The sequence below is a fragment of the Phyllostomus discolor genome, chromosome 14, assembly GCF_004126475.2.
Source record: "Phyllostomus discolor isolate MPI-MPIP mPhyDis1 chromosome 14, mPhyDis1.pri.v3, whole genome shotgun sequence".
Taxonomy (NCBI): Eukaryota; Metazoa; Chordata; class Mammalia; order Chiroptera; family Phyllostomidae; genus Phyllostomus; species Phyllostomus discolor.
The window spans coordinates 590,807-615,359 of NC_040916.2; the positions used below are offsets into that span (position 1 = coordinate 590,807).

Sequence of the window (24,553 nt, forward strand, 5' to 3'; positions counted from 1 at the left end):
TCCAGTCGTTCGTGTCCCACTGCCAGTGATTGTCACATTTGTTACCCCCTTTGCCTTTGCCCTCAATCCTTTTTTTTCTTTGCTCTCTTACCATCTACGTTCCAGCGGGGGGGGGGGGGGGGGGGGGTTGCGCGCGCGCGCGGGTTGGAGAAGGAGGAGGAGGGCTGTGGAGGAAGAGTAGACGTCAAGAGGAGGGAGGGAGAGAGGAAAAGAGGGAAAGAGGAGAAGGATAGAGAATGGGAGAGCAGGGTTGAAAGAAACCGGGAGAGAGAAAGCTTGAGGCTAGACATAATAAAAGAGGGGTGGGGAGGGAATGAGAGAGAGCGAAGAACCGGACTGGGAGGAAAGAGAGATAAACAGAGCGGAGGGAAGGGAAGTGAGTTTGTGCGCACTAGTGTGTACGTGTGTGCAGGGGGCGGGCGCCGGCGGGGGCGGTCCGGGCTCCTCCTCCCCAGCCATCTCCTCTGGCTCGCTCACCAACTCCGGGCCCAGCCGCGGGCGGGCGCAGGGCGGGCAGACAGCATGCTGAGCCTCCTCATCTGGATCCTCACTCTCTCCGATACTTTCTCCCAAGGTAAGAAGGGCTCCAGTCCTCCTAGGACTCTACTCCCACCCCGGGGCTGGGGGACAGCACCCCCACTCTGGGAGTAATGGGGGGCTGGCGGCCCGCGGCCCTGGGGTCCTGACGCCATGAAACGGGTACTAGATCCCGGAGCAGAACCCTGGGGCGCGGGCGCGGAGCAACTGTGGCTGGGAAAGAATTAGTTTTCGGTTAATTTAACCAAGTTGCTTCCTCTTGCTGCGCGGGAGAAAGGAGCAAAAAAAAAAAAAAAAAAGATTGAGAGAGACAGAGAGACAGAGAGACGGAGACCCGAACGTTCAAAGTCTTTTCCCAAGCCTCTGGCAGCCCTACCTACCTTTCCACTCTCTGAGGCCGGGAGTCTGAACACCTGGGTCCTGACGGAGGGGATGGTTGGAAAGAGGTTCAGATTTCAGATTTGGGAAAGTGGAAGGTTCACAGAAAACTGGGGACCCAGGCCTGGGGAGGTGTTGCTAAGGGAATGCTCTTAATCCAGCCTCGTCCTTTGGGGGACCCAGTCGGAGCTGGGGTTCCAGATTGCCTGGGGCTGCTCCTCTGGAGAAAGGGAGAGGTGCCTCGGGGTTCCTGGTAGGGATTTGGGATCCCTGCCCTGTTGGAGGCTCGGGAGTTCCAAAAGCAGTTTCAGGCTGGCTTGATATGGAGGGCATTTGGGGGTGGGGACGATTAACACCCCACTTTGGGTCAGGGAAGTGTTGATGTGAGCTTGTTTGGAACTGGCAGAGGGGAGGCTAAGAGATGACGGAGAGGTTGAAAGAAATGAGGTTAGTGCACCCTCATCAGGAGGGTGGGGGAGGGAAAGAGAAATAAAGAGCCCAGACCACAGTCAGGACTGGGCAGTTTGTGGGAGCGAATTCTTGTTTGTGAGTCCGAGTCTAACGAAGATTTAAGACTGCAGAGCTAGCCTCCCCACCCCCTAAAAATGGAGCTGACAGAAATTAACACACAAACACCAAAAACTAATCATAGACGCTGAAACAGACCACTCACCTACTGAGGCAGACATGCCCACAAGCGTCCCCTACACTGAGACAGACATAAACACAAAGACACTGACACATCTAAGGAAGACAGATTCCTCTCCATGTCGGCACATACTTACACATTCATGCACCCAGACACATCAAAACTCATAGACACAGTTCATGTATATAAGCAGGCATTTACAAGGACACAACACACACACACACTGAAAACCTATAGATACCAACTGTCCAGCAAACAAAGAAACTTGAACAGGCATTCATGTAGCCAGACACCTATGGAGATGCACAAAATGGAGGAGGTAGTCTCTTTTTGAGGTGGGAAAATTCTGGAAAGAGGAGAGTCACCTTGGATAGAATACCCTCTGTCATTTTCATTGTCCTGCATTCCTGGGTTTGTGGGTGTGTTGTTAGGGGTGGCTTGTTATTCTGTATTCCTTTTCTCTTTGCAGGGCTCCTCCCAAGCTCTGAAAGCAAAGCCTGGTTGAGTTGATGGGGATGGATCTTGATCCATCATCTCCCCCTCACCACACACACGCACACACACTTGAGATATGAGAGGGGCACACATTCCTGGTTTGAGCTGAGTAGGAATTGGTGCTTGGGGCTGAATAGAAAGGAGGCCTGGTCCTGGGGTTAGCTGGCCAAACCAGCCACTTAGAAGAAAGTTGGGAGCATCATTTAAGTTCTGATTTTGTTCAACCAGGCTGCTAGAGAGGAAGAAGAGGGGTAAGGGCATGCAGCTGGGTCAATACTGGTATGAGTTGGAGGCAAGCTTATGTCTGCTCCTTTCCCTGCAGCTCTTACATGTCAGCATCATGGATACAAATGAGCTTCAAGAAACAAAAGCTGCAGTTAGGAAACATGTGGATTGAATCGGGGAGAAAAATTGTTAGAAAGAGAGACGTGTGTTTTATGCCTTTCTCCCTTTGGAAAGAGGGGAGGGGCTAAGGGTTAGCTGAACTCCAATGTCCCTGCCTCCAGCAGGGGTGAAAACAAGACCTGATGAAAGTGAGCAAAAGTATTGAGGGGTTGGGGGTGGGGCAGGAGGGGAGAGAATGAGTGAATGCCAAAGCAAAGAAAGGGAGAAAATAGACCAGAGGGGACAGGAAATGACTACTGAGTGTTCTGGGAAGCTGAGTAAGGACTGAGATGGAGGCAGGGATAGAAAAAGTGGAGAGTTGGGGAGATGGGGTAGGAGGGAGGCTGTAGTACCTCTTCTACTTAGCTTCCATCTATAGAAAGGTATTCTAGGTCAGGGACTGAGGTGGTAAGAGAGGAAATGGCAATTGCCAGGGTACTGAGGGATGGTGGTGGGAAATGGGGAGGTGGCATGAGAAAGCAGTTGAACTGAGGGGAACAGAGAAAAGAGGGAAGAGGATATTCAGCCTAGGCAGAGAAATAAAAATCACATTTTAAAGAATGTCAGTGGGCTTCATCAACTTCATTTTTCACTAAATAATTTTCTGTATCTTATCTAAATGAAAACCATTATCCTTACCTCTATTTCCATCATGTGCCAGCTCCTCAGACTGATTGTGCCAAAAATTGAAATATTTAATCATTTTCTGGAAGATTTTTTTTACTCCCAGTCTTGGAGAGGAAAAATTGAAAAAGAAAGAGTATAGCTAATCAGAGCAATGTGGGATGACAGGCTGGCTTGAGGTGGGAGCTGCCTCCAGAGTGAGGAGTGGAGGTAGGGGTGGGAGAAAACTCTGTCCCTTCAACTCTCAGAGGCCCTCTGGACATCCTTCCACCTTCTGGGAACAGGGTGAGAAGTAAAGGCAAGAAGCCAGAGGCCCTCCTAAATTCTCAGTATTCAACTCTCTGAACACAGCTACATCCTGGCAGATAACATAAGTCTGGAAAAAGAGTAGTTGGGCATTCAGTCTCCCCTCCCCACACTACACACAGACACACACACTGCAGATGTCCCTCTTCTGTCTGCTTAGCTCAGAGCAGGCCTGAAAGGTGAGGAAGAGGTGGGCAGACAAGGCAGAAATCAGGATACCAGGCTTCCCTCCTTGACTCTGATTGGACTCTACCTTCCACTCACTTAGACCTAAAGGGGAGGCATGCATCCAGTACTCAGTGCCTGTCGTTACCTCTGGCCACAGTCCTTGATCAGGAAGACATGGAGTTCTCTAGGTCCTCTTACCTTCTCACCTTCTGCATGGTTGGTTGTCTTGCTCTGCCTTGGTTCTCTGGTGGTATGGGGCAAAGGCTGTCCTCTGAGTCTTAGAATTCACCCTCTTGAGAACTGTATACTCTTTTTTTTTTTTAAGATTTTATTTATTTATTTTTAGAGAGGGAAGGGAGAGAGAGAGAGAGAGAGAGAGAGAAAGAGAGAGAGAGAGAGAGAGGGAGAGAGAAACATCAATGTGCAGTTGCTGGGGGTCATGGCCTGCAACCCAGGCATGTACCCTGACTGGAAATCGAACCTGCGACACTTTGGTTTGCAGCCTGCACTCAATCCACTGAGCTACACCAGCCAGGGCGAGAACTGTATACTCTTAATGAAAGCTTCTCTAGGCCCTCTTTAATTCATCAGAGACCAAGCTCTAGTTTTTTTATTATCCTTTCAGTTTCTGACACTTACAATAGATTTGATGAGAGTGCTAAATGGTGATTAAATCACAGCTCCCTGGTTAAACCCTATCTAGGCCACTTGGTAGCCCTGTCAGCTTAAACAGGGTATATGCCTTCTCTGTGCCTCAGTCTGCTCATCTGTAAAGTGAAGATAGAAATAATATCCCATAAGGTTTCAATGGCACTTAAATACGTTGATCTATGTAAAGTGCCTGGAACAGTCTGACACAGGGAGAAGTGCTCAGTAATGCTTCTGGCTATGACTCTGTGTCTAGATATAGAGGGATAAGCAATTGAGTTGTCTGTATCTCCTTTCCAGCTCTTTTTTATGCTTATTTTTTGTTTTCTTGCCCCAACTGCACAAATTCTTGATCCTGTACTTCAGCACCTCCTCTTGTGTTTCTAATAGAGAGAACTGGGTTGTGGCAGGCAGACCCATAAGGAGAAACTGACCAGCCTCTCCTTGGTTGGAGAACTCAGAAGATGTGTGGGAAAGGGAATTGGGGAGAGAGCAAAGTGGAAGATGATGGTATTTTAGTGACAAGGAACCAAGGCTTTTGTGAGAAATGAGGAGGGACACTAATCCCAAGTGGCAACATTTCAGAGTCTGGAAATAATATGGATCATTTATTGAGCCCTGTGCTAACTACTTTATATGTATTATCTAATTTAATCTATACAATGATCCCCTCAGATCAGCTCTATAATTATCTCCATTTCATGGATGAGAAATTGAGGCTTAGGTTAAGTATCTTGTTAACCAGTTGTGGGAACCAGCTGACCTCAAAGCCTGCACCCTTTTCTTTTGCCAGGGATCCCACATGCCAGCAGGAATGGATGCTGGGCTAGGTCAAGGTTTTTCCTGGTCCACTGCAGAATGAAAAGTAGGAGGAAAAGGGAGTGAGTGTCTCATAAAGATAAACATTAAAATTTTTAAAACAATACTTTATTCTAAAGTTTTGTCCTTCTACATAAGACTGTGTTGAATGGTTTTTCTTTGATGGTTGATGGTGCTCATAACTGACTTTTTAAAAAGAGACTTTACTGGGGAAATGAAATGCTTTTCAACCCAGCCTTAGGTCCATGAACTACAAATTTGGGAACTTTAATGCAAGGCAAACTCCTAGAGAGGTACAGAATCCTACAAAGGGAAGCACTGAATAGGGGCCTGGGGACAATCCCAGGACAGTCAGCTTCCAAAGCAACCTGACAGACTTGCAGACTGGGTGTTGGGTGGCCTGTTCCAATCTCCTATGGAAGGCTCTACTTTGGCCTAGGGTGGTGAAAAGTGATTATAGGAGGTGGACTCCATACCCAAGCATCAGAGTGACATTTTATTGAATTCCTACTGTGTGCACTATTTCATGTTCACTATTACTTATTCTTTTTAAGAACCTAGTGGAGTTAATGTTATTTCCATTTTATAGATGAGAAAACCAAAACTGAGTTTAATTAACCTGCTCAAGGCCATACCTGGCATGTTAGGCCCCAGATTTAAACTCTTTGTCTCACTACAAAGCCTACACAGGACAGGCAACCTCTACTGCAGAGCCACAGTATGGTGCAGTGCCTCCCATAGAGCTGAGGCAGCTCTGCAGGGGAGAGGCCTTCGGTCTTTTCATCTTCCTCTCCATAGCAAAAAGGCTCTTCCTAGTGCCTCTCAGTCTTCTTCCACAAGACTCAGCCCAGGATGCCTATCCTACATCCATCTCTGTGTCTTGCTTTGATAGTTATGTGTTTTATTCAGTGGGGGTGGAGAACTGTGCATGCTGCCCCTTTTCTGTCAAGAGAGGGAGGTTTGTAATAACTCATCCCCCTTTTGAGTCTTTTAACTTTATAAAGTGCTTTCTAATTTTAGCAACATTTTGACATGTACCTTCTCATTTAATAGGCCATCCTGTGATATAGGCAGGGTAGTTATTATTTCTTCACTTAGTAGATGAGAAAACAGCCCTAAAAAAGGTTAAATGACCTGCTAAGAGGTGGAAGTTGAATTGAAGGGAAGGGCTAGGGGGAAAATTTCTTAATTGCTCCATTATCAATATCTGGGGGCTCTTTCCAAGTGATGATAGGGAAATTCCTCTCCGTAATTCAAGAGCAGAGAAAGCTATACCCTTCCCAACCTACCAGCCCCTGTCTGGTCCTTTCCCAGGGTCCATACACCATTTTACTAGAATACGCTAGACCCTTTGACTGGGAAAGGGCTTAGGTATGTGGGTAGGTAGTTAGCAGTGAAGGAAAAAGAGGCAGCCATGTTCTTCATCCTGAAATGTGAAGCCAAGGAGAGGCAGTCTCAGGACTCTGGAAAGAGAATGGGCCTCATTCTGAGGGAGAAAGTCATTCACATTTGTGGAAGGTCCACTTTGTGTTTTGCATGTGTTAGTAGCTAATTTAATACAGACAATAATCTGTTAAATGTAAGAATTATCTCCATTTTATAGGTGGACAAAGAGAGACCCAAAGAAGTTAAGTCCAAGATGACATAGCTAGTAAGTGACAGCCAGGACTAGAATCCAAGTAGGGAAATTGGAATGAAGCAAAGGGATTGCTTCCCAGAAGGAAACCCTGAACACTGTCATGTCCATGGCTTCTATATCACTGCTGCATGTAGGCCTGAAGATACTGTCTCTGTGTCCAGCATGTGTGCCCACATGCAGGTGCATATGCCACACATGACCTCACATGTATTTTCACATGTGACCATTTCTTACCCCATACATGTATAGACAAATACCTCAATCTTTACCTTAGTCCTTCCATTCAACGGAGCACTAGTGTATAACCCTGCCACATTTCTGTGTACCATTTTACTTTAGCTATGACAGCCATCATTGCTTTTTGAAGGCACTACTTTTTGTCTTGTCTTGCATGTTCTCTGTTCCTCTGATAAATGCACACATTACAAAGTGAAAGTCAGAATCCTTGTGTTCTGCACTAAGTCTGGTCCCTCTCCATCCTGCAGCCAAGATTTCACACCTTCCTCCTTCTGATTCACAGACAATATGAACCTGATTAAGTTCTTTGACCACTTAGGATAAAGCTGCTCTAGCTCCCAGACATTGTTCATGATCACAATTTTCTGTCTTTTCATTCCACTCTCTCTCCCTTTGTCAGCTCTCTCCAAGTTCCCAGTTTTTCTCTCCTTCCACAGTCTCACTCTCTCTAGCAATTTTTATTAACCTCTGTTGTCTGCAGAAGCTAAAGCCTCATTTCTCTCTGCCCTCCTGGAGCTCATTTAACAAAATTGGAATTGTATTGAAATAAATGGGCCTTGCAACCAACAACCTCCTCAGGATTAAGGATCTTAAATCCAGAAGTGGAAATCTCTAGTACTCCCTAGCAAATTCTGTTAGTTTCCCAGGAGATAAGGTTGTTGCTTCCTTCCTCTGGTGGCCTAGCTCTGGGAAGGTGATGGGAGAATCTTCAAGAAGGCAGTGGGCCTGGGTTTTCAGGCAGGGAAGGGACCGCAGGAGCTTGAGTCTCTGGTGCTTTTTCACCCACAGACCAGGTTACGAATCATAGATTCTCTTGGACTGGGTCATTTTGTGTTTTTCTTCTCTGCCCTTTATTTCCTTCTGAAGCAACATGAAGATGTCTGGGGAGAGTAAAACCTCAGTTACTCCCTTCAGCAGAAATGGGTTGTATGCTTATTATGTGCTGGGTACTGGTATTGCTAAATGAGTAAAATACTGTCCCTGCCCTTAAGGGTCCCATTTCCTGATTTAGGTGCAAATTACCAAACTTCAGTAGACCTTAGTATCTTCTTCCATAAAATGGGAAGAATTTCTCTCAATCAGCAAATGTATGTTATGTTGTGTAAAACGTATTGGTAAACTTTATAGGGAATTTTTAAAATTACATCAAATGGTCCCTTCTCTCCAAGAAACTAAACTGTACATACACCAAGATGACTGGTGCCTGGATAGCAGTGTACAAGTTCAGAGCTGGAAAGTTCAGGAAGGGCGTTTCTTGTGGGTTGAAGAGACCAGGAAAGGCTCCATGGAGGGAGAGGATCCAAGGATGGACAGGATGTGGATGTGGCAGGAAGATGGAGAGCATTACCAGACTGACCGAACTTCCTTTGCGAACATGTGGCTGCCTGAATGTTCAGAGTACACAGAGGTTGGTGCAGCTGAGGATTTGGGGTGGGCGCAAATAAATGAGGTGATTCAGAAAACTAGATTCTGGGGCCAGACTTGTGTAGGCCCTGAAAAATCAGTCCAGAGATTATCCTGTAAGAAGAGAGCCAGGGATTTATGTTTTCTAAAGACTATGTTAAGAACCAGTAAGATTCCTACCTCATTCCTCACCAACCCTCCTCCTCTTCATAAGCACTTCATCTACTGGAGCTGCTGTAGAAATTTGCAACCCCTCCAATTAAGAAGGAGCAGGAGAAGGAGAAAAGGAGAGAAGGAGAAAAGAAGAAAAGTGAAGTAGACAGACCATCAGTGTGTGAGCAGAAAACCTCAGAGAAGTATTAGTTCCCCCTTGGGAAGTCTCAGATCTGTAACTTGAGTTGGGGAGGCTTTGGAATAATGAGAAAATCCATTTTTATCTAAGAATCTTCTGCTATAGATAAAGATGTACCCAGAAGCAAACTTCAAAGATAACCAAGAGGAGAGCCATGCAGCCTGGTGCATACCGAAGGTCTTTGTCATTTGTTCCCTGGAGATTAGGCTGGATCTGCTCTGCACAGAGTCTGGAGGGAATCATCTGATTTCATCAGAGGGCCAATGTCTGCAGGGTTATGGCCTGGGCTATTTCCTCTGGTCAGTTGCAATAGGTGTATGTTCATTTTGGGGGGCTGAGACTAGAGACTTTTAAATCTCTGGAAGAGAAGTGAACTCTGATTTTTCAAATAGAAACCTTTGAAGAGTTCCTGCATTCCTGCAAGGAGGGTTAAAGCCTGTGTTCAACTAAGAACGTGTTTTTTTGTTTGTTTGTTTGTTTGTTTGTTTGTTTTTTACTGGTTGAGCCTGGTTCTCACCTAGGCACCAGGATAAAAAGGTAAGCGGAATTTAGTCCCCTTCCTGAGACACTCTCAGTTGAGTGTGGGTGACAGATGTATAAACAAACATATATTGGCAATGCTGTAAGATAAAGAAAGGTTGTGAGAGAGGTATGTGAGAAATGCTGAAGTCTAACTGTCTCAGACAGAGGGAGAGAGCGATAGAATAAGAGGAGTGGAGGAGAGAGCCTGGCAGGGTGAGGGGACCTCCGCAGATGTGAGGCTCAGGAGCTGAAGCTGGAGCTTTAGACAATCCCTGATTGTACCCCCTGCTCCACATGGAAGGAGCCAAGGAATCTGAAGAAGTGGTTCATTCCAAGGATTATGATTTCGATAAACAATGACAGTTTATATAAAGTGCACTTTCCCAAATCTCCCAACCTCTTATGTCCAACTGTTCTATTCTCTCCACCTCCACCCCCCCCACTCAACTTAACCGAGCTAATTTCTAAATTAACTTGGTCTTTGTAATTAATTTAGCTGAGTTTCTTTTTTCTCCTCCTTCCTGAACTTTCCTAGGATCAGCCTTGGACACGTGCTGGCTCCATTATCTGGCATTGTCAAGCCATGAGGTGCTTTTAACTGCTTCTTCCCATTATTTTCTAACTGGGAGATTATTAAAAGGCAGGGGACTGAGACTCATAGATGGGGGCGGAGAGAGAGAGAGAGAGACAGATAAACAGACAATGGGAGGAGAAATGGCATATTCAAAGGAATGGAAAGCCAGGGATAGGCAGGCTGGCAGGATGAAGCTTTGAGAGAGGTGAGGTTTTCTTCATCTTGATTCCTTAGTCATCCAGAAGGACATTCCTCTGGACAGCAGGACTCTTGGTTTTTAATACCAAACCCCAAATTTGCTGCTCTAGCCTCACTCTTAACCTCCCTGGAAATCTACCAGCTTGACCTCACTGTGGGACTGGGTGGGGAGACACCCCTCTTCTCACCTCTCCTACACACACTGGTGGAGGCTACCACTGCCAGTGCTGTCAACTCTTCAGCATCCACCCTCAAGTTAGGTACTGTGTGGATAATGTTTGATCCTAGACTGATGTACTTATCACTGATGCACACATCTGAGAAGTCCCTCTCACTAGGCAGTGGGTGAAATGAGGATCCAAACTCATTTCAATGTCATTTTAAACCAAATATAATTAGAAAGGAAAATCTGGCTTTGGAAAGAAAGAGAAGAGAGGGAGGGAGGGGAAAAAAAGAAAGAAGAAAGAAAGAAAGAGGGAAGGGAAGGGAAGGAAAAAAGGAAGGCAAAATTGAATGCATTACAAAACCCAGGTGAAGTGACTTCTGGATTATTTGCACCCTTGTATTTATGCAGAAAATTGAGATGGGAACCTGTAAAGCCTGTACTTAACCCTTTGGTTTTTTACCAGGGTCACATCATAAGACTGGCCTCTTTCAGCACAAGCCCAGAACTGGTAATCCCTCAAGTGCAGTGGGACCTCTTTGACAGAAGGCCTGTGGGTAAACCAGTCTTTTTCCCAGTAGTGGTACCATCTCTGCAGTCATGACCAAGTCACTTAACTGGATCATCAGTTTGCTCATGTATAAAATGGAGGCAATAATACCTACCCCAGAGAGTTGACTGAAAGAAGAAATCTATAATAAAGAAACAAAATATTAAACACAATAGATATTCAGTAAATCAAAGTTATTAATATTGCACAGTGCCTGTTTTTTACAGCTCATAGTTCAAGGCAGAGCTGAGGTAGGCAGACAATAGCATGAGTGAAGAACAAATAAAATACAGCTAAGTATTGGTTAAGTGTGCCAAGAGAGGTGACCACTGATATAGTACCTCTGAATTTATGGTCTGTACCATGCAGTGCAGTGGGAGCTTGGAGACAGCAGCACAGAGTAATAGAAAGCAACTTTGTATATAATTAGTTCTGTGTTGTGGTTCTGAAGATTGAGTGGCCTTTTCACCTTCATGAACCTTAGTTTCATAATTTGTGAAATTCAGTGACAGCTGCCACTTACCTCTACTTTAAAGCCTGAAAAAGTAGCCCTTGGAAGTGTACAGTAGGGGTGACCATAATCTTAGCCCTGTCTCTCCATAAGGTTTCAACCCAATGTGTTAGAACAGTGATGTTCAAATTTTAACCTGCTTCTGAAACACCTGGAGATCTTGTTAAAGTGCGTGTTCTGAATAAGAAGGTCAGGTGCATTTTCTGCATTGGCACCAAGCTCCCAGATGATGCTGATGTTGCTGGTCCTAGGACCACACTTTGAAATGTTAGAGGATGATTTCCTCTAGGGAAATAGATCTTCAACATTTTAATGGGAGTCAAGAGAAGATAGGATTCATTTGAGTCAAGAAAGGGTACGATTCATTTAATACAATTCACTTTTCAGCACTTTAGTTGTATAACAGAGCTCAGGTGGGTCATTGCTTCAGGAGTACCTATATGTTTGTGGGATAGGAGTGGGGACAGTGCTTCCCAGTGTGCCCATCTCTGACCCCAAGATTGACCTTCCCTTCATACCTTGTCCCTGCCACCTCACAAGCTCTCCGCATCCCCCAACCCACCCCATTAAATGTGCACTCATGCCAGTAGCTGGCAACTGCAAAGTTCAACAGCAACCACGCAGTAAGTTGGTGGAAACCCCTCCATGACTGAGCCAGTTGGGCATTTGCACTCTATTTTTTTTTTCATCTATGAAAAATGCCCTTATAATCTAGCTCTCAATTTGGTAGATTTAGGGGAAAACATTTTTCAGAGCTGCTAGACAGGGCTTTGGCTTGAAAATTGGGTAATGAACAAATTGTGTGATTTGAGGAGGATGATGGTTTATAGGCTTAACTGGAAGCATGATTTGGTGGGAACAATGGAGTACCATCTCTGAACAGGTCAGTTTCTCACATTCACATAGAGCTAATGGTTGTTCAGCCAACATGATGAGCTAACTCACTCTTTCCTTCCTTTCTCTATCTGTGTAGAGAGCTCCAGGATGTAGAGAAGATCCACAAGCCAGACAATAGGGAACCTCAACCTTCAGAGTCCTCCCAATTCACTTGGTCCTTATATCTAGAGAATCCTGTCCACAAGGGGAAATAGGAACCTCCCATTAATTATCCTTCATCCTCTCCTGTCCCCTAGAAAACAGGCACATATTCAGCCATCTGCAAGTTCAAATGGGGACTTTGTAAACTACACACATAAGTTCTGAGAGATTTCAGAGTAAATCAAGAAGTAGGTGGGATCAATCAGTTTAAGTTTCCTAAAACCTAGAACATAGGGTCGGGAATGAAAATGGGTAGATGATTCTTTAAGAATCTTAACATCTTTGGACACTCACAATACCTCCTTTAGGTAGGACTAATTTTAATCAACCTTGACACATCAGTGTTTATCCTTTTTCTGAAAAGAAAGGAATTTTATTAGCTCTCTTTGCTTACTTTTATATTTAATAATCCCAGGCGAGCAGGAAGTTCTTTGGGTCTAACCTGACTCCTCCTTTTCCTCCTTGGGAAAAAAAAACCTCTTATTAACTGAGTAACTGGACTGTAACTGAATAAGCCTCTAGTATTTTCTGTCTGGATAAATAACATTTTCCCCAAAGGGTTCATTTTCTCTCACTTCAAGGCAAAGTTCCTTATAATAGAGAAGCAAACTCAGAGAAGTCATAGATGAGATGACCTCTGAGTCCCCAAATGAGCCAGAGCAGGTTGTCTAGTTAGGGGTCAGATTTGTGTTCCAACAAGCCACCAAGTATATCCTCCCGTGATCCCTAGTCAGGACCAGAAGGTTAATGTTCACAGGAGCCTGGTGGCTGAGTCACCATGTCCTTGCTTGTCTAGTTTCCTCTTCTCAACTGCTCAGAACAGCTGGGACCTGGAGGGCTCTGGTGTCCTTCACATCTTCTCTAGCTAATGACCTGAGGGCCCCTCCTCCTCCTTCTATTGGGAATAAGCTGAGAGGAGTTTGGCATCTGCTGCTGAACCAGGTACCTATAGAAAAGTAGGACATAGAGGGGAGATGGTAGAAGTAGGTCTACCTACAGTTAGGACCTGTTCTAGTTTCAGAAGAGGAGGAATGCTTTTCTTTGGGAATCGCACAGGAATGCCCTCAGCCCAGCCTTACCTAGGTGGACTGGGTGGATCCCAAATGACATCTGTGTGGACAGAGAGAGGAAGGGAGGGGGTATCTGAAATGGGATGTCTGTCTTTGGAGACTTCCTGATCTGATGAATGAATGAGTTGGGTCATCTCCCTCAGATACTGAGTGATATGAGGTAAGTGCGAACTCTTGGCTCTAAACTTGAACTTGAGGGAGGAAACTTGGTTTCTTCTACTGGATAGCTAATTATAATAGGGGAGATAAGTTTCTCCATCTCCCTTAGGGTCTAAACACATACCAAGATCATTTAAATAAGGTAGCGGGGGAGGTTTTGGACCCTGTTGTTCATTTACACAGGAGAAGTTGGAAAGGGATACTGGAGCTGGTGGATCAGTTAAGGAAGGTACTTGGGAAAGGCCAGAGTGAACAATGGAACAGGGTAGGAAGGATTGATAGGGCAGAATCCATTGAAATAAAAAGTGGAAGAGGCCATCCTACAGGAGGGCTTGGTGGAAGGAGAGTAGGGGTGAGGAAGAGGTCTGGTCAGCTAGGGTCATGTGGTCTGGAAAGCTATGGTTGTTGAGAACTTCACTGTTGACCTATCAAGCTGTGGCCCCAGCAGCATTTATATACAGCCAACCTTGTGGTATCCTCCCCAATATGTACAGGCAACCATGCACCTCAGGAGAGGAATGGTGTTGAAACAGTTTCGGCTCCCTTGAGGACAGAGCAGAATTAAGTCCTCCAAAGAGGAGGAGTTAATGTGTCTAGGGGGAGAGAGGACAATTTGACTCCAGCATATGGCCTGCCTGTGGGGAATCTTGTATTTGATGAGGGGTGGCAACCTTTTTCAAGGGTAGCTATGGCCCAGGGTCCTGGAAGCACTGTGGGGTAATCTGGCACAGTACAATCTGCAGCACAGTCAGGCTGTCATCTGCTAGTAGAGCCACATGTTCCAGGGTGCTGGCTGCTCTCTGCCCCCTAGCTGGATGCTCCCTGGGCCCTCTTTTTCATGTTGTCCATCTGTCACTTGCAGGAGTGAAATGTGCTCTGTTCCTGAAGCATTTGGTGCTTGATAATTTGTGGGTTATAGCTAACTGTCAATACTAATTGTTTGGCTTATCTCAGGTTCTGTCATCAAAGCAAAGCCCATGTCCTTTTCTTTTTATTATCTCTTAATTAATCACTCTGGCTTCCACACTTAGCAGATAATTATAGTCTCCTGGGTAGAAAGCTTATTTTTATAACCTCCTGTTCCATGTTGGTAGGGGTGGAGGGTGGGGAGGAAGTGGGGTGGGGGTGGGGGCACAGTGGGAAGAGAAATGTTGAAGGAAGGTGGGAGCAGTAGGCAGTGGGTGGGTGAGATCAATAGAGAAGAATAGGACATCTGAGCAGCAACAAGGGGACACATGAAGTGGTGAGCAGAACCCCTATTCTGCCCAGGAGGCCCAGGGAAGCTCTGCAAGGAGACAAGGAGGCCATCAGTGCTCCCTCCAGAAGGCCTCACCAGGTCTCCCAGCACTGGGGCAGCCTGAGCTGCGTTGCTTGATACCTTGGTCTATTGGAGTGGGGTGCGATTTAGCAGGAGATGAGCCAAAGTGAAGTTCATTCAACCATGTTCTGGGACATGAGGAAACCTGGAGTGGGAAAGGCTGTGACAAGGAAAAGAATGGCAGGGCCATCATCCAATAAGGACCCAGGGTCTGGCATGGGAATTTTTCTATTTTGAGCAGAGCAGGACACTCACTCCGGGGCTTAACCCCATGGAAATGAATAAGAAATTATCTCTTAATAATATGACCAAGTTAAGAGGAAAAGACCTAATAGTTATTCACACCTAGTTCAGTAGGCACTATACCATGGTTTTCACAAGAGCTCATCATGACCATTTTAAAGATAAGAGAAGGTGTGGATTAAAAGATGATGTAAAAACAGAGAGAGAGAGTGTTCTCACTAGGCCCTTGCCCCTGGACTTGCTGGACTTCTGGTTCTATCTTTACAACAGGGCTTGGGGTTGTCCTTGGCCTTCCAACTGAGAGAGGAGAGAAGACAATATCCAGGTGATGGATGTGAGAAGCTCAAGAGACAAAAAATTTTACCCAGAGAGTTAGATACAAGCTGGATTAGAACCCGAAGCTCTAGTATAGACTCATGTGTCTGTCACTCATTACTGTTTATCATCATGTCTCTAGCTCCTGCCAGTCCCACAGAAGGTAATGGAGAATGGGGGACATTTATTTTTTTCCCTTTCTAGATTGAATTTTCTTTCATGACCATAACCCAATGTGCTTGGTTTTTAGGACAAAATAATTAGATCCTACTATTTTGCCATTAACTAGCTATAAAACATTGAAATTGTTATATAACCAGAGTATTAGGTTCTTTGTTGGTAAATGGAAATCTTGAAAGTACTGCAGACAATATACAGGGTCTGGCAAAAGTAAGGCCCACTTGAGTGTGGTTGGTAGGATAATAATATGGATGTAATAATTTATAGTTTTAATTTGAACATTTCACCTAAAATGTCATATGGTGTGCTTGTGTGTGATATTGTTGTTATAGAATTACATGTTTACAATATTTTGTAATAAAATATTGTGTAATAAAATAGAGGCATTATTTGTGCCAGACCCTATAGGTAAAACAGAGTCCTTGGCACTTGAAAGGTTGTAAACAAATAGCTGTTATTACTACAACAATTATTGTTATTACCACTATACATGAGAGCACCTAGCCTAACCTAGTAGGAACCACATAAAACAAATTGATTTTTGTAAAAATTAATGAGGGAGTGAGGGTACTTTCGTTCAACTTTCTCAGTAAAGGAAGGCACAAAATATCTCTACCCTGCATTCCTTCTGGGGTATGCTGTTGAACAAAGCCTTGACAGCCCAGGACACTCTGTCCCAGTGAAGGTTTTCTTTCTACAAATAAGTTGTCTGTTCTAGCCAGGTATGTTTCCAGTGCAGAGCTTATTGGCAGTCAGCTCCAGGCAGGGTTGATCTTCCCATTACTGACCTCCAGGCCTCAGACGGCCCATTGCACCTGCTGCCCATGTGCCAAAAGGCTAAATGTGTCATCTCATATGGCTTTCAGCTTCTGGCTCAGCTCAGGGTTCCTGGCCATTACAATAGGAACATCTGTATTCAGGAGGCAACACAGAGCACTATGGTGTGAGTCTAGCTATGGATTTGAGCCCCATTTGTGTCTCTAATGGAGTGACCTTATACAGTGATCTGGGCCTGTTTTCTTAACATAAAAGGAGAAGATTAACTTTCTTACTCTTTTGCCATCCTATGAGAGTTTACAAAAGGGATTGGTTCTTCCTGAATGAGATCCCGGATCTCTGATTTGGTTTTCATGCCAAGACCAGAGGTACTGATTTCAGAGGGCTAAAATGGGGGTAACCCAGGAGAAGCATCATTTGTTCAGGAACAAGGATGAAAGCAAAAGTTTTATACATTTTCATATCTGATCTGGACTTGGGATAAGGAGAGCGAGAGTCCCCCACACACAGATAGTCTGTGGTCTTGGGGAATGTCTGGCCTGCTCTAGGAAAGTGAGGGACCTTGGACCGAGGGTTTGGGTGCATATTGATAAGATTTTCTCCTTGAAGAGACATGTTCTGGCTTTACTCTGAACTTTAGTTTTGGTCTATGAAAAGGTTTTGCAGAGTCTTGTGGGAACATAAGCATTTGGCAGATTTCTTTTCCTGAAAGCTATTTCTACTTTCTTTTTCTGGGAAATTTTGCCAGCAAGATCAAGCCTCCTCCACCCTCTTCTCCTCCCTCCCATTTTCCTGACACTCAACCCCCTCTCTTCATCTCCCTTAAATGAAAACAAAGTGAACTGGTGGGTACTGGGAATCATCTCAGAGCAAACTGGGCCAGAAGAAAGGACTGAAACAAACAGCTCTCTCAAGAGGAGAATTTATCAGGAGGGAGGAGAGAGAGAAAAAAAAATAGGCAAATGGCATCAGGGTAAAGAGTGAATTCCAGACATTTGAAATTCTTTTGGTTTTAATCATCTCTGAGGCCTACCAAAGCAGCACTGTCGGGGAGGGGTAAAAATGAAAGCCTGGGCCATCCACTAGGAGCCAGTGCTCAAGAATGTCTGTCTAAATACTTAAAACACTCCCTATGTAGGCTTCTCACTCTTCTCCATCTGTGCCCTCTACCTCCTCCTACATCTGATGCTTGGAGGGTCACAAGGGCCCTTCCTGACTACCTTCCCCTTGAACTCACTTCACAGGCTCAGTTTATACTCGGTTTTAGAGCACTGACCATTTCGTTTTTTTGTTTTTGGTTTTTTTTTTTTATCAGATTACAAGTTCCCCAAGGCCCCAGATTATGTTTTGTTAAAAACAAATATCACAAACCCCAACCTCTATCATAAGTCATGCCGGGCCTACTCAGTGAGGGTCAGGGTCTCAGAGGAGCTCCTGGGCCTGTTTTCCTCCTTTTAAATGGATTTGAAGAGATAAGCTGAAACTGCAAGAGACTCCATAGGAACTAACTGGCTGGGAAGGAGCTTGGTAGATCCTGAGTGCCTACTGTGTGCCGTGTCCTATGTTAGTAACTTTGGGATGGTCTCAAGGACTGTCCTGTGAGAGTCCTGGAGGACATGGGAATTCTTTATGCCCCCTCAGTGGTGGGGCTGGTTGTCAGGAAGGGTAGCAGGGGAAGCCCCTGGACATGGGGGATCCTAAGCTCTTCACTTTTCCTAGCCTAGGGGACAGGGTGTGGGTTCCAAGGTAAGGGAGTGAATCAGGAAATCTCAGCCTAAAGTGCCATGGTGAGTGGTCAAATCAAGAGGAAAGCATAACCTGGGATTTGCCTGGAAAAGCAGGAAGAGGTTAAAGACATGTGATGATATGGCTAGGAGCCATGCTAAAAATCCTCCACTTTTTCCAGTCCTGGGCCCCTCCTCCTAAGCATCTTTCTTATTTCTGAGCTCCCTCCCCTAGACCTCCATTCCACCCAACTTTGAATTCTCTATTTCTCTTTCTCTATCAGAAGGCAGCTCTTTTAATTATAACAACCAGTTGTTTTACTTTCCCCACCCTACCTCAAACTTTGATTCTGGGGCATTTGGACTTTGTTTCTTATAGTACACCTCCTACTCCCTGTCCGCATTAAGATTACAAACATTCAAAGCTTGAGGGTATATTAGAGTTGATCTTAGACTGAGAGTCAGGTGACAGGGATTTTTATCTTGATTCTTCTTTGTTTTTTCCTGGGCAAGTCTCGTATCCTTTCAGGGACTCAGTTTAGTCAACTGTTAGGTAAGGAAGGAGCTTACTACATCATGTCCACAGCCCCTGATGTGCTTTTTAGCTTCTGGATAAAGCAGCATCTGGAATACAGACTTCTCTGGGTTGAATCAAGGACCTGCTGTTGTATACCAGCATGACCCTATGCAAGTTATTTGACCTTTCGGTAGAAGAATAGCAGAATCTGCTTCTTAGGGTGGTGATAAAGATCACATTAAATAATCTGTGTAGCCCTGGCTGGTGTGGCTCAGTGGATTGGGCATCACCAGTCTGTGAACCAAAAGGTCACCAATTAAATTCTTGGATTCCTGGTGTAGGCCAGGTCTTCAGATAGGGGTGTGTAGGAGGCAACCAGTCGATGTTTCTCTCCCTCTCTTTCCCTCTTTCTAAAAATTAATAAATAAAATATTTTTAAAATTATCTATGTAGAATGCTTGGTAAGGTATCTGAGATACTTCAGGCATCCAGTATATGTTGGCTCTTATTGTTAATGACTCCTAACATTCTATGGTGAAGAGTAACAACAACAAAAAAGAGCTCTGGGTTTGTAGTCAGGAGACCTGGGCTTAGATTCCAGCTCCCCTCTGGACTTTCTGTGTGACCCTGTACAAGTTCATTTTGGGTTGTGAATATAAGTTAATGGAAATTCCTTGGGGACGAGGATCTTCTCTGTCTTGATCTTGGGTTTACCCATCCACCCCCATGTCTTGTGCCTAGAATAGTGCCTGGTGCAGACACTCAAAAAATGTGTGTCAAATGAATGACAGTATAAGGTACTTAATCTATAAGCAAGGAAAGTAAGGATTTACTCAAGATGCATAAGCTAATCGTTTGTAGTGGGGGTTGTTCTTTGCACTGTAGGATGTTTAGCAATATCCCTGGCCTTACTCACTAGAAGCCAGTAACACCTCCCACCCATAGGCATGACAATAAAAATGTCTCTGGACATTTCCAAATGTCCCCTGGATTGAAATCACCTCAATTGAGAACCACTAAGCTAACCATAGGAAGAATTAGACCTAGAAGTCAAGTCTTCTGATTCCCAATCCATATAATTTTTTAAAATGCCACATTGTTGCCCATTTCTCCCTTTAGCCAAATCTTAACCTTGGCCATATCCCATAAAATTTAAGAGAGTTTATGTTGCTGAGCAGAAAGTAAAATATTTTGTCTTCCAGCCCATTTCAGAAATAATTAGGTTTCCACTTAAGCCATAACTTACCTCTCTATCCAGGGTTGGGGCTAGGGAAGAAGCAGGCAGGTGGCAGAGACAGCCACCTGAACAATCTACTGGGGGTGGGTGAATGGAGGCCCTGACTTCCTCTAGAAACATCTCGCAGGGGTGTCCAACCTTTTGGCATCTCTGCACCACACTGGAAGAAGAAAAGTTGTCTTGGGCCACACATTAAATATATTGCAGCACATAGTCACAAAAAATTCTCAGGACGTTTTAAGTAAATTTGCAATTTTGTGTTGGGCTGCATTCACAGCCATGATGGCTGCATGAGGCCTGTGGGCCCCAGGTTGGACACCCATTCTAAAGTCTGTGATGAGGATTGCTAGAAGTTCTACCACATTTCTGTTTCAAGCAGATATAAATAGATTGCTGTGGTGCCAGACAACAGGACTAACTCTTTTGGGTCTCAGGTACCTTTTGTACCGCCTCATCTCACCTTCACTCCCCATCCCTGCCACCCATAGCTGCTGAGACTTCAAAATAAGATTTAATTCAACCCCTGAAAGTTACCAATGGAAACTAAGATTCAGGAGGGTAAGTGACTCACTGCCCCAAAGCAGACACTAGAACTGGGAGTTTCGCCTTAACCCTGCCCTGCCCCCACTAACACGCATGTCTTTCATGAGTTTGGAAAACCACTGCTTAACCTTTCTGGACTTCCTTGCCACTTCCCACCATTTTCAGTTGCACAGATCAAACGTCCTTTCTGAGTGTGGGGTAGGGGTGAGATAAGGACCTACTTAGGAACTGAAGCCCATAGAGGAAGGTGGTGGTCTCCAAATTATATGGGAGACATCACTCTTGGGACTGCCAGCAGATTCCTCTGCCTTCCTCAGACATTCCTGTATCCTGTGATCTCCAGCCCCATCCCCTCTCCTAAGGGCCCTACTCTTACTGTCATGGCAATGGGAGGATTAAGGTCAGCTTGGAAGCCCAAAGATGTTGGAGAGGGTTTAGAAAGGAGGCAGGTGGAAGGAGGAAATGAGAGAATAAGGTAATGAATAATAAGGAAACAGAGGTGGGTAGAGGAGGGTTGGACAGAAAGGAAGGTGAAGGGAAAGAAGAGTTGAGAGAGAAGTCTCAACTTTTATTAAAAATCAGCAGTTGTACACCTGGAGTCGCTGCCATGGCAACATCAAATAAAAGGAGATAACTTGTGAATCCATGAAAACTCAATAGGGGTAAATGTTTAAGGCCAGAAATAAAAACCATTGAGAGATGATTAACAAGCTGCAGGTTCCAGAGCCCTGCTCATTGTCAGAGGACTTGGCCTGAGATTCCAGCCTGTTCTACCTCTCTTCTCTGTCCTTTATTTGCCCCCACTCACCATGAGAATTTCAAATAAGCAGCTAGGGAGCACCAACCTTCCCTCCAGTCTTCTTCCCTTTATCAGGGATTGCCTTTCCAGAATTCCCAGCCCAAGGCTGGAAAAGCATTTCCTGAACTCTTAGAAAAAATATGGTCTTTTTAGGGAAAACAACAACAACAAAAAAAGGCTTTGGTCAGATAAACAGAAGAACTTTTGGACACTGAATTAATTACGACGGATAATTAATTTGTGGATTTTCTTCTCTTGGATAATTTCCAGTGTTAAAGATTCTCTGTGTTGATTGTTGCCCTTCAGGTCTCTGAAATGCTAAGGTACCTGGGTTCTTCCTTGAGAAAGGGAGGTGTCTTCTAGTTTGGGAGATTTTCTGGGGCTACTTAACTGTGTTTAGTGCTACTTCTAATTCCTCTTTTAATGCTCCTTAGGATTTTTCCAGGAGGCTTAATCTTCCCAAACCTCAAGATGGCCATAAGCTAAGCTGATATTTTGGGTTTAGGTATACTCTGTAATTTTTTTTAATGTCAATGTACTATTTTAATATTTTAAATGAGTCTTACTTAGTCATCTTACTCTGACCCCAGACATCACAACAGCTGGTTGGCCCCTTGCTCCATCTCCTCGGGAAAATAATCTTTTGAGTTTTGCCTTTCCTACCTTCTTTCGCATGCCTCCCAAGAAATTGTGAATATGGGAGACAGTTGTGATGTTCTTTGCTTTCTTTCATCTCTGGATGCAGCTCTGAACCAAAGGCCTAAATAGCTAAGTCACAGGAGTCCTGATTTATATCTGTAGCTTTCCCTCCCACTGTTATCAGCCACCTCCAGGCCATTCCTCCAGATACTCTAAACTTTATCCTTCGACTAAGCCAAACCATCAGGTAGAGGCAAACTGAGACTGAATGATTCCTCAAAGAATTGCTTTTACTGAGCAGAACATTTGGCACCATGCCGCCAGTTCACACTGAGGAATGTTCTAAGAAGTAGCCCTATGAAACTCCTAATTGTATTTATGGTAGGGATGTTGTGCAGGACATGGTTCAAAACATGGTTGTGTCCTTTTATGAGGATCCATGGGAGAAAGTTTTGTAATGATACTTTTTCTAAGACACTGGTTAGTTTTTATTTTATGGACATTATAAATTGTGTTACTAACTTTGATTTTTTCTCTTTGTGCTGGTTGCTTGGAAGCTCAAGGCTACCCTTGCGATTCATCTCTGATGCGTATATTTAGCATATTACCGTTACCTCACTTCAGTTTATTTCTCCTGACCTTATTCTCTTTCCCTCACTGTCTAATCACCACCATTCTTTCCCAATGTCTAGTGTCTTCTCTTAATTTATTGTTTACTTCATTGACTGAATGTGTCTATGTATACTGCCTCAAGTCTTTTGTGGAACCCATAAATTAATTAAATGGGTTAAGAAGTTAAGATACATAAATCAGATAGCAGAATGCTTGGCCAATAGTAAGCAGCTACTAAATGTCACCTATTTTAAGTAACATAATACAAATTGTCTATAATCTTCCTTTCAGAGGTCTTGTAAACATGGACTGGAGGCTGTAGGAAGCTATTTGGGCCCCCAGATTAAAAGGCATCTATAAATAGTTAACCCCTAAGAAACCCAAGAGAGATTCCCACCCCATGGATAGCACCTAGGCACTGATTGTTTTAATCTTTTTTTTTAACTTCAGAATGTATAGTGGTGATAATCAGATTTGCCTTGCTTATTAAAGTTGACTTGGACTGTTATTTGAATGAATTTCTAAATCCCTGCTCACACCAAGCCTGACCACTAGAAAGTTCTGTGTGGCAAAGAGAATCTACCTGCCTCAGATTAAAATTTTTCCATGGATAATCCCCAAAGTGAAAAATCTATGTGCCAGTAATTGAGAGCTGATGGTATTGTACCTATCCAGAGGAGGGAGAGAACTAAGCCCAGAGATCACAGGGTAAGACAAGAAGAGGCTGACAACGTAACCTCTGTTTGTGAACCCAATACAACCTGACCTTGATCAGGTTGAGTGCTTTGTTTCTTGTCTATTAATTTCCAACCCACCTTTCATTTGGTCCTGAGGGAAAAAGAAAACAACAACCCATGGCAGCCCTGTTTTATTCAGCCCTGCATTTTTTAGCACTTAGGCTCTGTTAGGTGCTGTGGATGTGCAAAGAGTTAGTTCTCTTTACTTCCTAAGGGCGGGATTTCAGTTCTTTTTCTTTTCTATAAGTTGTACAAACTCTCAGTGGATAAACAGTCCAGGTAATGGGCATCTTTCCTACTGCTCTGTCATTTTTCTCTTTTACCCTTTTTCATGCTCATAGATTTATTTTTCAAGGTTCTACCTCCTCTAATTCTTCTCTCTCATTTCCTCAAGGTCTTTCTCTCCAGCCCTCCCTTATTTTGTCTGTTGCCTCTTCCTCTCTTCCAAGGTCCTTTTCCTTTCACATTTTCAATACCTTTCTCTTTTTTCCTATTAAAATAATTTTTGAGAAAGAAAATAGCTTCATATTGTTTATTTGGGTTTTACATTTGTCTTCTATCTTTTGTTTAAAAACATAAACAACTTCCCCAATTACTTTTGAGAGGGGAAAAAAAACCAACCCTCTCAATCTCTCTGTTTTTTTTTTTTTTTTGCTCAGAAGATAAAAGATCCTTCAGAATTGGAGAAGAAGGGGGGAGAATAAAAAAAAATAAATAAATAAATAAATAATTGCTGTTAAAAATCTTAATCAGGGTCATTAACCTGACAGAAAAGCTTTGTCTGAAGAGAATATGAAGTGGGAAGGGAGTGGAACTGGCGCGTAGTAATTCTCCACCTCAAATGGCAACTATCTTGAGAACTGAAGGAAATCTAGAGATAGTGAGTATTTTCACTGAAGTATTAGAATCACTTCGATTCTTTTTTAACCCAAGAGTCCTTTCCTTTTGATACTTTTAGGCTTGTAGAATATGCTGAGAAGCATTGAGAGACAGAAGGAAAGGGAAGCAGAAAACCATCATTTTAATTTTTATCCTGGGTCAGAATTGTCAGTCAGGATAATTACAAAGAAAGCTGTACTCCAGTATGCTGTACCGCTAGTCCTGGCCTTAATCTTTCTGAGAGAAAGAATAAGAAGGAAATAGTAAGCAGAGTTGCCGTACAATGGGAGAGCTGTGGGAAATGCTCTAAAATGGCCAATGATGGCAACACTAGTGAACTACTACGAGAGACCTGTGGCCAGGTCAGAGTCCACATGATGGTGTTGTCATGGAACCCGCAAGGGTTGAGATGGATGCCAACCTGGGAATGGAGTATGAGAGGGTATGTGTTATGTGGAGAGAGATGGCAGGTGGGAAAACAAGGTTCTAACTGGTTATAACTTCTCTAATGGACTTTGGGAAGAAAAAGATTCAACAATGTTCTTTGATTTGTTCCTGAGGAATGAAAGCAAAGGGTGATATGGGACATTATTGAAGGAGAGTCAAAA

The 24,553-nt window shown here is 44.0% G+C and overlaps 1 protein-coding gene across 5 annotated transcripts in view; it reads left to right on the forward strand.

Moving 5' to 3' along the window:
• Positions 1–439: 439 nt before the first annotated feature.
• The window catches only part of KIRREL1 (kirre like nephrin family adhesion molecule 1), a 116,067-nt gene continuing 91,953 nt past the window's right edge, over positions 440–24,553 (forward strand). For 3 of the 5 annotated variants that reach the window (XM_036015279.1, XM_036015280.1, XM_036015281.1), the window contains exon 1: positions 443–574. In XM_036015279.1, coding sequence (XP_035871172.1) covers positions 523–574 — 52 coding nt within the window. In that variant the 5' untranslated portion in view covers positions 443–522. Of the gene's footprint in view, positions 575–24,553 lie in introns of all 5 variants that reach the window. The other 2 variants (XM_036015282.1, XM_036015278.1) reach the window with 2 other exon arrangements.